This window comes from Sus scrofa, chromosome 8 (genome assembly GCF_054392235.1).
Source record: "Sus scrofa isolate SSC_HxYL_T2T_F1_AM1 chromosome 8, Sscrofa_HxYL_maternal_Yorkshire_Landrace_v2.0, whole genome shotgun sequence".
In the NCBI taxonomy this organism is placed as follows: domain Eukaryota; kingdom Metazoa; phylum Chordata; class Mammalia; order Artiodactyla; family Suidae; genus Sus; species Sus scrofa.
The window spans coordinates 88,809,178-88,823,273 of NC_139390.1; the positions used below are offsets into that span (position 1 = coordinate 88,809,178).

At 41.1% G+C, this 14,096-nt stretch overlaps 1 protein-coding gene and 1 long non-coding RNA gene across 4 annotated transcripts in view; one reads left to right on the plus strand and one right to left on the minus strand.

The window, feature by feature from the left end:
- Positions 1-6,175, plus strand: part of SLC10A7 (solute carrier family 10 member 7) — a 240,663-nt gene extending 234,488 nt beyond the window's left edge. Inside the window, exon 11 of one of the 2 annotated variants that reach the window (XM_021100285.2) lies at positions 3,330-6,175. In XM_021100285.2, coding sequence (XP_020955944.1) covers positions 3,330-3,359 — 30 coding nt within the window. In that variant the 3' untranslated portion in view covers positions 3,360-6,175. The remainder of the gene's footprint in view (positions 1-3,329) is intronic. The other variant, NM_001137640.1, reaches the window with a different exon arrangement.
- The window catches only part of LOC102167732 (uncharacterized), a 69,993-nt gene that overhangs the window by 42,623 nt on the left and 13,274 nt on the right, over positions 1-14,096 (minus strand). The window lies entirely within an intron of this gene.

Consider the following 14,096-nt stretch of genomic DNA (forward strand, 5'->3'; position numbering starts at 1 on the left):
TGCAGTTTTTAAAACCCCTTCTTGGAGTTCCCTTCATGGCTCAGAGGTAACAAACCCAACTAGTATCCATGAAGATGCGAGTTCCATTGCTGGCCTCGCTCAGTGGGTTAAGGATCCGGCATTGCTGTGAGCTGTGGTGTAGGTCTCAGACGAGGCTCGGATCTGACATTGCTGTGGCTGTGGTGTAGACTGGCAGCAGTAGCTCCGATTCGACCCCTAGCTGGGAACTTCCATGTGCGGTGGCTGTGGTGTAGGCTGGCAGCAGTAGCTCCGATTCAACCCCTAGCTGGGAACTTCCATATGCCGTGGATGTGGCCCTAAAAAGCAAAAACAAAAAACCAGAGTTCCCGTCGTGGCTCAGTGGTTAACGAATCTGACTAGGAACCATGAGGTTTCGGGTTCAATCCCTGGCCCTGCTCAGTGGGTTAAGGATCCGGCGTTGCTGTGGTGTAGGTCGCAGATGCGGCTCGGATCTGGCATTGCTGTGGCTGTGGTGTAGGCCGGTGGCTACAGCTCCAATTAGACCCCTAGCCTGGGAACCTCCATGTGCTGTGGGTGCAGCTCTGGAAAAGACAAACAGAAGCCCTTAATTTGCTCACGTTACAGGGCATGTTGCAGGGGAGCGAAGGTTCAGCAAATATCTCAGGCGCACACCGTCTTTGCCCCACCTGCTCATTTCCACGGGTCCTGATTTCACACGCCTTTCCACTTATGATAGCGCCTGGCTTCCTCTAGAATGTCTACTTTAAATTTTTAATTTTCCAGACACATAATAACTTCTTTGCACCACAGAACTCTGTGTTTGGGAATTGAAAATCTCAGTAGCAAAGGAAGCCGGCCACATGGCAGTGTCAGTTTCACCACACTTGGCTTAGATGTCTTGTTACTTATTTGATATTTGTGGACTTGATTTCCTAAATTATCAGCCAAAATCAAATAAACCAAGTGATTCATACCCAGCTTCGCTGCAGGACATAGCACAGGCGTGCCCCTAGAGCTTATTCCTTCCTGGTGGCTTGGACTTTACAAGACTTTTTCCAGCCTGTTCACAAGGTGGGAACTGCCCTCAGGAGATGAGTAAGAAGAGGAGACAGCCAGTGACAGAGGGCCCTGCCTTGTGTCCTTCGTGTCCTGAAAACGGAATAGCCCCACCACCGCCTTTGAGCTCTGTGGATGCTAAGCTCATCCTAGCCTTGACCAGGTTCAGAATGTGGACCCTGGAACCAGCCTGGCAGCTTCTCCCCGTGTGACCGTGGGCAAAGCTACGTCACTTCTCTATACCTCAGTCTCTGCCCCGCTAAGACTAACGCTGAGGTCTACTCTTTAGAGTGGTGGGGAGTGGTTTACATGGCAGGCGTTTGACAAAAGCTGGCTGATATAATCACTGTTCTCATCGCTGATGTTCCTTATTTTCTACAACACTAGCAAGCTCTGCTATCCCCACGGCAGGAAATAGTCCCAGAGAGTTGAGCAATTTGCCCCGGGTTTTTATGTGGGTGGTTTAGACAGTGTTAAAGTTAGTACTTGAACCCTGGTCTCTATGCCCCCCAGAATCCTTCCCGACACCACAGTGATGCTCAAACAGAGATACAAGATGATTTTTATTTTTATTTTTTTATTGAAGTGTAATTTACAATGTTGTGTGAATTGCAGGGACATGGCAAAATGAGTCAGTTAGACATATCCTTTTTCAGATTCTTTTCCATTGTAGGTTATTACAAGATATTGAGTAGAGTTCCCTGTGCTCCACAGTAGGACTTTGTCACTTACCTATTTTATTTGTAGTGGCGTGTTTATGCTAATCCCAAACTCCTCATTTGTTTTTGTTTGTTTGTTTGTTTGTTTTGTTTTTTTGTCTTTTTGCCATTTCTTGGGCTGCTCCCGCCCATATGGAGGTTCCCAGGCTAGGGGTCAAATTGGAGCCGTAGCCACCGGCCTACGCCAGAGCCACAGCAACGCAGGATCCGAGCCGCGTCTGCAACCTACACCACAGCTCACGGCAACGCCGGATCCTTAACCCACTGAGCAAGGGCAGGGATCGAACCCGCAACCTCATGGTTCCTAGTCGGATTCGTTAACCACTGCACCACAACGGGAACTCCCCAAACTCCTCATTTGTTTCCCCCTTCACAAGGTTGCTTTTAGAAGGTGAGCCCGAAGGCCCCAGAATCCTTCCTGGAAAGTAGCCCATCCAGCACCTTCACTCAGTTTGTTATTGAACAAAACATTAGTGATCCCCATTCTGTGCTGGGTACCACTCCAGGCTGGGGGTCTGCCCACTCAGAGTTGGCAGAGGAGCAGTTTAGTAGCTTTTCTTTCTTTTACCATTTATCCCCTTTGAAAACTTCCATTTGTATTTATGCTCATGTTTATCAGTGTGCATGTGTGTGATAAGCTAGAATTAATATAATTTTTAATATATAATTTTTAATGTAATAGAAATTTTGACAAAGAATGGAGAAAAGTATTAGAAAATCCTAATACTCCATTAATAATATGTAGTCATAGTGGACAGCAGATTAATGAAAGTTTCTTCCTAACGTTTGAAAGCTCTGGGATTTATCCTACAGAGCAGAAGATGCATTTCCAAAAGGGAGACTGGGGAGTTCCTGCTGTGGTGCAGTGGGTTAAGAATCTTACTGCAGCTGCTCGGGTCGCTGTGGAGGTGCAGGTTCAATCCCTGGCCCAAGCCGTGGGTTAAAGGGTCTGGCATTGCCAGAGCCACGGTGTAGATCACCCCATTCAGTCCCTGACCCAGGAACTTCCATATGCCGCCAGTGTGGCCATCACATTTTAAGGTATTCTCATTGTGGCTCAGTGGAAACGAATCCAACCAATATCAAATTTAAAAAAAAAAAAAAAAAGCCTAGAGAAGAGTAAACTAGACGACACCATTCATTTTACCCTTTGCACAGAAATCACTGCAAACCAGGAGGCCACTGGCTAACAGAGAATACTCCAGAAGGCTTGGATTATTTCGCCATTCCATTTGGCCCCCCAAATAAATACAAGGTGTCAGTCACAGGGGATCCATAAGTGTCTCCTCTGCTTTACAGACAATACTGACTGAGACCCATGGCCACCGTCCAGTGCTCAGCGGATGGGATGAGTAGCCAGGCTGGGCTGGGGGAGATGCCAGCATCTGTGGGCCAGTGAGGTGGGAGGGGGAATCTGTTTGGGTCTAGGGGTTTGGCTCACTGGCTACACAGTGCTGTCTAGGCAGGCCTCTCCTTCCTTCTCGCAGCATAAATTATCTGGTGTTAATTAATGCTCTCACTTTGCTCATGGACGGCATCCAACTCTGAACGTCATGTTTTCTTTTCTCATAGGGAGTGAAGCTGACGAGGCCGACGGTATAACAAAGGAGGCGCCCTCTCAGCAGTGATGTATATTTGTACAGTACTGTACATACAGACACTTCGGAAGACTTGTATTTGTGATTGTTGCTTTGATGCATATTTTATTTTTTTACACAAAAATATGATATAACTGTTTAAGTGCCTTAAAATGGATTCAGTGAGAGCATTATTTCCAAAACCTACTCTGTTGGTTCCTGCTAGAGGTGGTACGGTATTTTGGAGTTGTGGGGGTTTTTTTTGGTAATCTAATGCAGGAAACAGTCATTGTTAAGTGACAAAAAGCAAGCACGTTTTCCTTGTGCCACCTTCCGTACAATATAGCTCTCTACTGTTACTGTACTGTTTGAAATGAGGTCACACCATCAGGAAAATGCCCTTCTCATGACAGTGAAAACTTGCAAAGTCTTGTTCACGAATACTTTGATTTACCGCGTGATTCTTTTTTTTTTTTTTCTGCAACTGTGACATGCCTCTTCCTTATCAACTCAGCAGGGGTCACAGAGTGAATAGATGCTAAAAAGCATAAGTTATCTGCATTTCTTGACATCATTTTTTAAGACATTCCTTCAAATAGTTTCCACACAGAAATTCCTCCGTTCCATTATGAGAGATTGTGGTGTTCTCTGTCTTAAATTTATTATAAGCTGCTTCAAAGAAAGGGCCTGATGTTTGAGTTACGAGTCAAAGTACATGAAGTTTTGAGATAAACTACAGGATCTGGGTTTCAGGATTTTTAAAAGTATATTTCAAATGTTTTTCCTTTTTTTCCATCATTTCTTTCTTGTGTGTTTTCCAACGCACAAACTCATAACAGCCAAATGTTGAGACAAAAATGTTATAATCAATTTGAGAACAGCCACAATTAATGATGGATTATTTCACATTCCACAACTGAGACCAAAAATTTTTTTTTCCTGTTACATGGATGCACTGAGGATAAATTTCCCCTTTAAGCCAAAAGCAGCCTGTTACATCTTTGAATTAAGCACACTTAAAGCATTTGAAACAAGTTATTTGTGAGAATTTTCGTGATGGATTTGACAAATGTTTGCAACATTTTTTTAAATTAAATCACAATTGCTCTTACAAATAAATGAAAATATAAAGGTCATAGATGCAAACCAATGTTACATATAGACATTCTGTCTAGCTAGATGGGAAGAAAGACACAGAAAAATACAAAACTCTTTGTTAACAAAAATATCAAGTAACATCAATTCTCAGTTGGGCACCGGCTTGCTGTGGAGTGTCCAATATTTGCTCTCATTGTGGCTGGAAGAGCTTACACGACCCAAAGAGAAAATGAGGCAATATACAGAAATAAGGGAACACCGCGTCTCTTGTTTCCTGCACACCATGCTGTCACATCCTCTCTCCATGTCTTTTCGTGATTTGTCAGGTGATACAGGTATCCTGGGTTACACTGAGGCCACATCCTAGGTTCAGCAACTACTTCACTGCTATTTTATCAACAAAATCGATTCCTTAGAAACTAACCACGTTTATCAATAGCATAACCAACAAAAATCATTCCTTAGAAACTTCCCAGGGCTATCAATAGCTCAAATTTATATCGTTGCTAACTTATATCTCAGCTTGTGTTACCTCGGACTCATTTCAGTGTCATTGAGCCTCATAAATTTCACAAAAGTTAGCCTCAGTGTGAGTTTTAAGGCCTAGTGCCAGACCCTGCAAAAATCTATGCTACACAGACTGTTTATCAAGAATTCCTATTGTCAAGAATTTCACTTGTGTCTAAAACAGTAATTTTTGCTTGATACTTTTTTTTTTTTTTTTTTTTTTTTTTTGTCTTTTTAGGGCCACACCCGTGGCATATGGAGGTTTCCAGGCTAGGGGTCCAATCGGAGCTGTAGCCTCTGGCCTATGCCACAGCAACACCAGATCCATAACCTGCTGAGCAAGGCAAGGGATTGAAACTTCGTCCTTATAGATGCTAGTCAGATTCGTTTCTGCTAAGCTATGACGGGACCTCCTTGCTTAATATTTTTGATGCTTAAAGATGGAGCACAGAAAGGTTTTTATGTTTTGTTCCTATAAGCTTCTTTGAATTTCAGAGTAAATGGAAATGTCTGTCTGAGCTATCATAAAAATCTTCTCCCTAACATTAGAATACTGATTTTTTCCCCCAACTTATCTACCTCTATTATCTAACACCTATAGTAGGTGTGATTATGGGATAAAATTCAATTGAAAATGCTATAACATTTTCTCTTTTGCTTTAAAAAAAGGTTTTGTTTTCAAATAATCTTCTTTACATAGTGAATTTTGGTGGCTTTATTGATATGTTTATACTTGTTTCTTTTTTTACACAAATGCGTGCATATTTTTCCATAAAGAACAAAAAAATAAAATCAAAATTTATTTTTAAGTCCTGCTTATTGGGATTTAATTATTCATATCTTAAAATGTTATGTCTATGCACTATCGGTTTTATGCATTTGTTTTGTCTAAATGTATTTATGAAAGAAATACATTAGATTATATTTATGTTTGCTCATTTTTCCACCTGGATTTTTTTTAAGAAATGTTCATTATAAAATTTGATTTTTTTAATGGATGATAATATTCATCTTTTCATATGCTGTTTTCTAAGTTTTAAAACTTTGTGGGTTTTTCTTTTTAATTCTTCTCGCTTCTGTTTAAAACTTAAACACCTCTGGCTAATGTTCAGTTTTGTTTATGCTAAATACCAAATTTTTTCAAAAGGATTGGTGAAGTAATGAAGTGGATTATTTATGATGACTGGAAGATGAAAATAATTCTATAATTAAACAAAGATGTTTCAGAAATCACAAGAGAACCCGTGGCTTGTTTTTAATCTGATTGCAGATGCACTCACAATACTTGCCAAATATCTATAAATTCTCTTGATTGGTTGCAATACTCATAGATTATTTGTGGTTAACTAGACCTGTTTCATTGTCTTCCTACATATCCACCTCAATACCTCCATCGCCCCATCACGTTAAAATGCCAAACTAGCCCTTGCCTGTCAGAAATTTTCTCTGCATCAGAGTTGAGGACCAAGAGAGAAACATAGCCCGCAGAAGGGGCGGAATCTAGGTGGTCTGAGTCTTAGCCACCTTTGTTGTATTTTTCAGGGCTAGGAAAGATGAAAGTTTGGACTACACAAAATCTTTTCTAAACCCAGAGTTTCTTTATGAGCAAATTACCTGCTGCAGAATTCCGTACCTCTGTGTTCTTGCTTTGCTGTCTTGGCTTAGCCATCCTCTTCTCCCTGGAAGGGCTGACAGCAATGTCACCTCCTCCGTGAAGCCTCCCCAGCCAGCGCTAGACTTCCTCCCTGTGACCCTTAGAAGGAATCCCTCAAGTCTTCCAAAACCTTTGCTTGACAAATCATCCCTTTCCATTTCTGTCTCCTCCAACATGCTCCTCATTTGTTTTCCTCATGTGCCTAGCACGGTGCCGGGCTTGGATGAATGACCAATAACCAAAAAAAAAGTGATTTTCTAAATTGTGATCTTAACAGGTAGGGCATGGACCTTCAAAATTATGAGAGCTCTTCCTTATGTCCAATCATTACTAAGTTAAGGAAAACTGACTTTTTTTTTTTTTTTTTTTTTTGCCAATATTCCTATCCTGAGAGAAATTGTGAAGCTGGATTGTATGGCCGAGAGGAATGCCTGGCTTTGTAGCTGTGCAAATATTAGCTATCCCAGGTGAGTCTGCAGATGTAATATGCAAACAACTTCCATCACGTATACTCTGGCAGAACAATAAACCCTTAATAATTCAGGCTAAATCAGGTTGCATTGCTCTGAATTAGTGAATCTTTTATAGGCATAAAAAACCAAGGGTTTTTTTTTTCCTTCTAGAAATTCTGATATAATTATTCTAAAGTCTAGATACAAATTATGATTATCATCCTCATTAGTTTATATAGATATATACAAAAGGTCTTAGAAGAGTTTATTCTCTTTAGCAAACCAACTAATTGTATTTACATTTTAGGACAGTTTCTCAAATGTGAGTAAAATACTTAACCTCATTTAAAGGGAAAACAATTTCTCATAGACCCTGGAGAGCGTATCTACAGAACCAATTAGGAGAAACTGTATTAAACATTAAATACCACTCTACCAATCAGTTGGCCGCCCGTGTGCTAGTAAACAGGAGCACTGAAGTTGCAGGGCCACACGTGGGTGCATGTGACAACGCCCCTCCCCTCAGCCGCCACTCCATCTCCACACTTGAGAGCACTTCTGTACCTGTGCGCATTGCAGACGGAGCCAAACACCGTTTGCATCATCTCTGTTCAGGAATCCAAAGTGAGAATAGCATAACTTCATGGGTTTGTTATTAGGACTGAATGAAAGAACCGCTGTGGCTTGTCACAGCACCTGGCCCTTGGTAGGAATCCAATCAGTGACAGCTATTATGGTTCCACACAGATGGGGCCTGGGTAAACCCTATCGGACCTGTGGGGTCAGGCATCAGGTCTATTCTTGCGTGACTTCTAATCTATGCAGATCTATTAGGCAGTTCATTCAATGCCACCAAGCGAGCCAGGGCGTGACCAGGGCAGGAGTCTGTACGTTGTCGATGCCTGATTCTGAATTGTAAGCCGGCTGCAGCCATCCCTGGCCTCCAGCAAGAACTGAAAGGCCTTCCAGCCCACCAACTGCTGCTGCCTGGGTCTTGCTTTTTTCTACCTAATCCAAAGAATTCTGAGGAGAAATTTCGCTCAATTCCCCTAAAGCCCTGAGTCCAGCTGAGAAGCACCTGATAGTGCAGCTGACAGAGCTGCTCCATATTGATGCCGATGTGCTAGTGCCTGGCAGACCAGAGTTCTGACTGTACGGCTGCTCCTAGGGCTGTTTCTCCAACACCCCTCCCCTCCTGCCATGACCATGGTCCTCTCAGAGGGCGCTCAGTCCAGGATGAAGTGTCCCCTTCCACTTCTCCGGCTGCCCCCATGGCCCTAGAGTGGCTGGCTGTCCCTTTCACAGGCCCCCTCCCATTCACCCCTTTAATGTGAACATTTCTAGGCATCCTGGTCTCTGATCTTTCTTCCCACTCCCTGTCCTCTCCCACCAGAGCCTGTGGGCCACTCCCTCGGTGCCAGTCACCATTGTAACTCAGCCAGAGCTCCTGGCCTAGAGCCTTGAGCTCACATTCCCAATTGTATCTGGACATCCCCCCATCCCGTGAGCATCCTCAAGGCACCCCTGACCCCTGAAGGAAAAGTCAGTAACCTCTCACACACCGTCCTCCCTAACCAGCTTCCTGTGTTGTCATAGCAACCAGGCCTGGGAAGGGGGGGCCTCCCCTTAGCCTTCCCATTTCATTTTTCCTAGTCAGCCCGTCATCAGATTTTCTTGATTCTGTTTGCAGAGCCTCTCCTTAATCTCTGCCATCTTTATCCCACTGTTGCTGTCATTTACTGTCCTATTTTCCTCCAAGAACCCCTTCTCCAATCCAGGAATCCCTTGCTGATGTTCATCAGTCACCTACAACGTGCTGGTGCTCTGATTAATGATTTACATGAAGGATCCCGTGTAATCCTTACGAAGATTTTTTGATATTGGTATAATTATTACCTTTTTACAGGTTAGAAAGTGGAGGCTCCAAAACAGTAAATTTCAGATGCCATAGCATAGCTCCCTGTGCTATACAAGGTTTGTTGGTTACCTACTTTTTATGTAGTGGTGTGTATTTGTTAATCCCAAAGTCCTAATTTATCCCTCCCCTCCCCCCAGCCTTTTCCTGTTGGTACCCATAACTTTGTTTTCTACATCTGTGAGTCTGTTTCTGTTTTGTAAATAAATTCACTTGTATCATTTTATTTAGATTCCACATCTAAGTGATATCATGTGATATTTGCCTCTCTCTGTCTGACTGACTTCTTAGTATAATAACCTCTAGGTCCATCCATGCTGCTGCAGATGGCATTATTTCTTTCTTTTTATTGATAGGGATGAAGTAGAATAGTTACACAGGTAGTTGTAGAAGTTCCAATAGGGGCCCATAGATAGAGAGGGAAACCTAGGGGACTCAGGGAGACCACTGTAAGTTAATGATCACTCAAGCAAGCCATCAGCATCACTCATTATTAGAGAAATGCAAATCAAAACCACTATGAACGGGCATCATCAAAAAGTCTACAAACAATAAGTGCTGGAGAGGGTGTGGAGAAAAAGGAACCCTAGTACACTGTGGGTGGGATTGTCAATTGGTGCAACCACTGTGGAAAGCAGTATGGAGATTCCTCAGAAAACTACACATAGAACTACCATTTGATCCAGCAATCCCACTCCTGGGCATCTATCCAGAGAAAACCACGACTCGCAAAGACACATGTACTCCAATGTTCATTGCAGCACTATTTACAATAGCCAAGACATGGAAACAACCTAAATGTCCATCGACAGAGGAGTGGATCCAGAAGATATGGTACATATACACAATGGAATATTAGCCATCAAAAAGAACGGAATACCATCATTTTTAGCAACATGGATGGACCTAGAAACTATCATGCTAAGTGAAGTCAGCCATACAATGAGACACCAACATCCAATGCTTTCACTGACATATGGAATCTGAAAAAAGGACAGACGAATTTCTTTGCAGAACAGATACTGACTCGCAGATTTTGAAAAACTTATGGTTTCCAAATGAGACAGGTTGGGGGGGTGGGGGGATACACTGGGGTTTTGGGATAGAGATGCTATAAAATTTGGGTGTGATGATCGCTGAACACCTACAAATGTAATAAAATTCATTAATTAAAAAAAAGCCATCAGAACATCTTGGAATGAAGCAGACTTGCTTAACTATAAAACCATAAATAAGAGCATGAGATATGCCTCAGGTCATTAAGTGAAAAGTAAAATGGGGCCTGCATTCAAGTTCAGCAAGATAATGATCCTTAAATTCCAAGGACAGGAATTTAAGGGAAAGATGAACTTCCAAAGTAGGAGACCCTCATTATCCGGAAACCTGAGGTGATTCAAAATATTTTAGCCTATGTTACCGCCCTTCTGCTGATTTGAAAAATACCCTGAAAGTCCTAGTTTGACCTCACAGGGTCAAATACACTCTTACCCAGAATGGATACAAAAACAAGACCCATATATATGCTGTCTTCAAGAGACCCACTTCACTTCTAGGGACACATACAAATTGAAAGTGAGAGGATGGAAGAAAATATTTCATGCAAACAGGGATCAAAAGAAAGCTGGAGTAGCCATACTCATATCAGACAAAATAGACTTTAAAATGAAGAATATTTTCAGTGACAAAGAGGGACATTACATAATGATCAAAGGGTCAATCCAAGAAGATGTTATAACAATTTTAAATATCTATGCACCCAACACAGGTTCACCACAATATATAAGGCAACTGCTAACAACCTTAAAAGGAGAAATTGACAATAACACAATCATAGTGTGGGACTTTAACACCCCACTTACAGCAATGGACAGATCAACCAGACAGAAAATCAATAAGGAAACACAGGCCCTGAATGAAGCATTAAACCAGATGGACTTAATAGATATTTATAGGACATTTCATCCAAAAGCAACAGAATACACATTCTTCTCAAGAGCACATAGAACATTCTCTAAGATTGACCATATCCTGGGCTACAAATCCAACCTCAGTAACTTTAAGGAAATTGAAATCATATCAAGCATCTTTTCCAACCACAATGCTATACGACTGGAAATCAACAAGAAGAAAAAAACTGCAAAAAACACAAACACGTGGAGACTCAACAACATGCTACTAAACAACCAATGGATCACTGAAGAAATCAAAGAGGAAATTAAAAAATACCTAGAAGCAAATGACAATGAAGATACGACACTCCAAAACCTATGGGATGCAGCAAAAGCCATTCTAAGAGGGAAGTTTATAGCAATACAAGCCTACCTCAGGAAACAAGAAAAAAGCCCAAACAAGCTAACTTTACATCTAAAGCAGCTTGAGAGAGAACAGACAAGATCTAAAGTTAGTAGAAGGAAAGAAATCATAAAGATCCGAGCAGAAATCAATGAAATAGAAACAAAGAAAACTATAGAAAAGATCAATGAAACGAAAAGCTGGTTCTTTGAAAAGATCAACAAAATTGATAAACCCCTAGCCAGACTTATCAAGCAAAAAAGAGAGAGGACTCAAAACAATAAAATTAGAAATGAAAAAGGAGAAGTAACAACAGACACCACAGAAATACAAAGGATCATAAGAGACTACTATATGCAACTATATGCCAATAAAATGGAAAACCTAGAAGAAATGGACAAATTCTTAGAAAAGTACAATCTTCCAAGGTTAAACCAAGATGAAATAGAAAAGATGAATGGACCCATCACAAGAACTGAAATTGAAACTGTGATTAAAAAACTTCCAACAAACAAAAGTCCAGGACCAGATGGCTTCACAGGCAAATTCTATCAAACATTTAGAGAAGAGCTAACACCTCTCCTTCTGAAACTATTTCAAAAAATTGCAGAAGAAGGGATACTCCCAAACTCATTCTATGAGGCCACCATCACCCTGGTACCAAAACCAGACAAAGACTCCACAAAAAAAGAAAACTACAGGCCAATATCACTGATGAACATCAATGCAAAAATCCTCAACAAAATACTAGCAAACCGCATCCAACAATACATTAAAAGGATTGTACATCATGATCAAGTGGGATTTATCCCAGGGATGCAAGCGTTCTTCAATATCCGCAAATCCATCAGTGTGATACACCACATTAACAAACTGAAGAATAAAAACCATATGATCCTCTCAATAGATGCGGAAAAAGCCTTTGACAAAATCCAACACCCATTTCTGATAAAAACCCTTCAGAAAGTGGGCATAATGGGAACCTACCTCAACATGATAAAGGCCATATACGACAAACCCACAGCAAACATCATTCTCAATGGTGAAAAGCTGAAAGAATTCCCACTGAGATCAGCAACAAGACAAGGATGTCCGCTCTCACCACTACTCTTCAACATAGTTCTGGAAGTCCTAGTCACAGCAATCAGAGAAGTAAAAGAAATAAAAGGAATCCAAATTGGAAAGGAAGAAGTAAAACCATCACTATTTGCAGATGACATGATACTATACCTAGAGAATCCTAAAGACTCTACCAGAAAACTATTAGAGCTTATCCACGAATTTGGCAAAGTTGCAGGATACAAAATCAATACACAGAAATTGACAGCATTTCTATATACTAACAATGAAAAAGCAGAAAAGGAAATTAGGGAAGCAATCCCATTTACCATCGCATCCAAAAGAATAAAATACCTAGGAGTAAACCTACCTAAAGAGACAAAGGACCTGTACTCTGAAAACTACAAGCCACTGATGAAAGAAATCAAAGATGACACAAACAGATGGAAAGATACACCAAGCTCATGGATTGGAAGAGTTAATATTATCAAAATGACTATACTACCCAAGGCAATCTACAGACTCAGTGCAATCCCTATCAAATTACCAAGGACGTTTTTCACAGAACTTGAACAAAATATTTTAAAGTTTGTTTGGAAGTACAAAAGACCCAGAATAGCCAAAGACATCCTGAAAAAGAAAAATGGAGCTGGAAGAATCAGGCTCCCGGACTTCAGACTATACTACAAAGCAACAGTCGTCAAAACTGCATGGTACTGGAACAAAGGCAGACATATAGATCAGTGGAACAGGATAGAAAGCCCAGAATTAAACCCATGCACTTACAGCCAACTAATCTATGACAAAGGAAGCAAGACTATACAATGGAGAAAGGACAGCTTGTTCAATAAGCGGTGCTGGGAAAACTGGACAGCCACATGGAAAAGAATGAAATTAGAACACTCCCTAACATCATACACAAAAATAAACTCCAAATGGATTAAAGACCTAGATATAAGACCAGACACTATCAAACTCCTAGAGGAAAACATAGGCCAAACACTCTCTGACATAAACGACAGCAACATCTTCTCAGATCCACCTATCAGAGTATTGACAATAAAAAGAAAAATAAACAAATGGGACCTACTCAAACTTCAAAGTTTCTGCACAGCAAAGGAAACCCTAAACAACACAAAAAGACAACCCACAGAATGGGAGAAAATCTTTGCAAGTGAATTGACTGACAAGGGATTAATCTCCAAAATTTCTAAACACCTTCTGCAGCTCCATACCAAAAAAAACAAACAACCCCATCCAAAAATGGGCAGAAGATCTAAACAGACAGTTCTCCAAAGAAGGCATACAGATGGCCAAAAAACACATGAAAAGATGTTCAGCGTCACTCATTATTAGAGAAATGCAAATCAAAACCACGATGAGGTACCACCTCACACCAGCCAGAATGGCCATTATCCAAAAGTCTACAAACAATAAGTGCTGGAGAGGGTGTGGAGAAAAAGGAACCCTAGTACACTGTGGGTGGGATTGTCAATTGGTGCAACCACTGTGGAAAGCAGTATGGAGATTCCTCAGAAAACTACACATAGAACTACCATTTGATCCAGCAATCCCACTCCTGGGCATCTATCCAGAGAAAACCACGACTCGCAAAGACACATGTACTCCAATGTTCATTGCAGCACTATTTACAATAGCCAAGACATGGAAACAACCTAAATGTCCATCGACAGAGGAGTGGATCCAGAAGATATGGTACATATACACAATGGAATATTAGCCATCAAAAAGAACGGAATACCATCATTTTTAGCAACATGGATG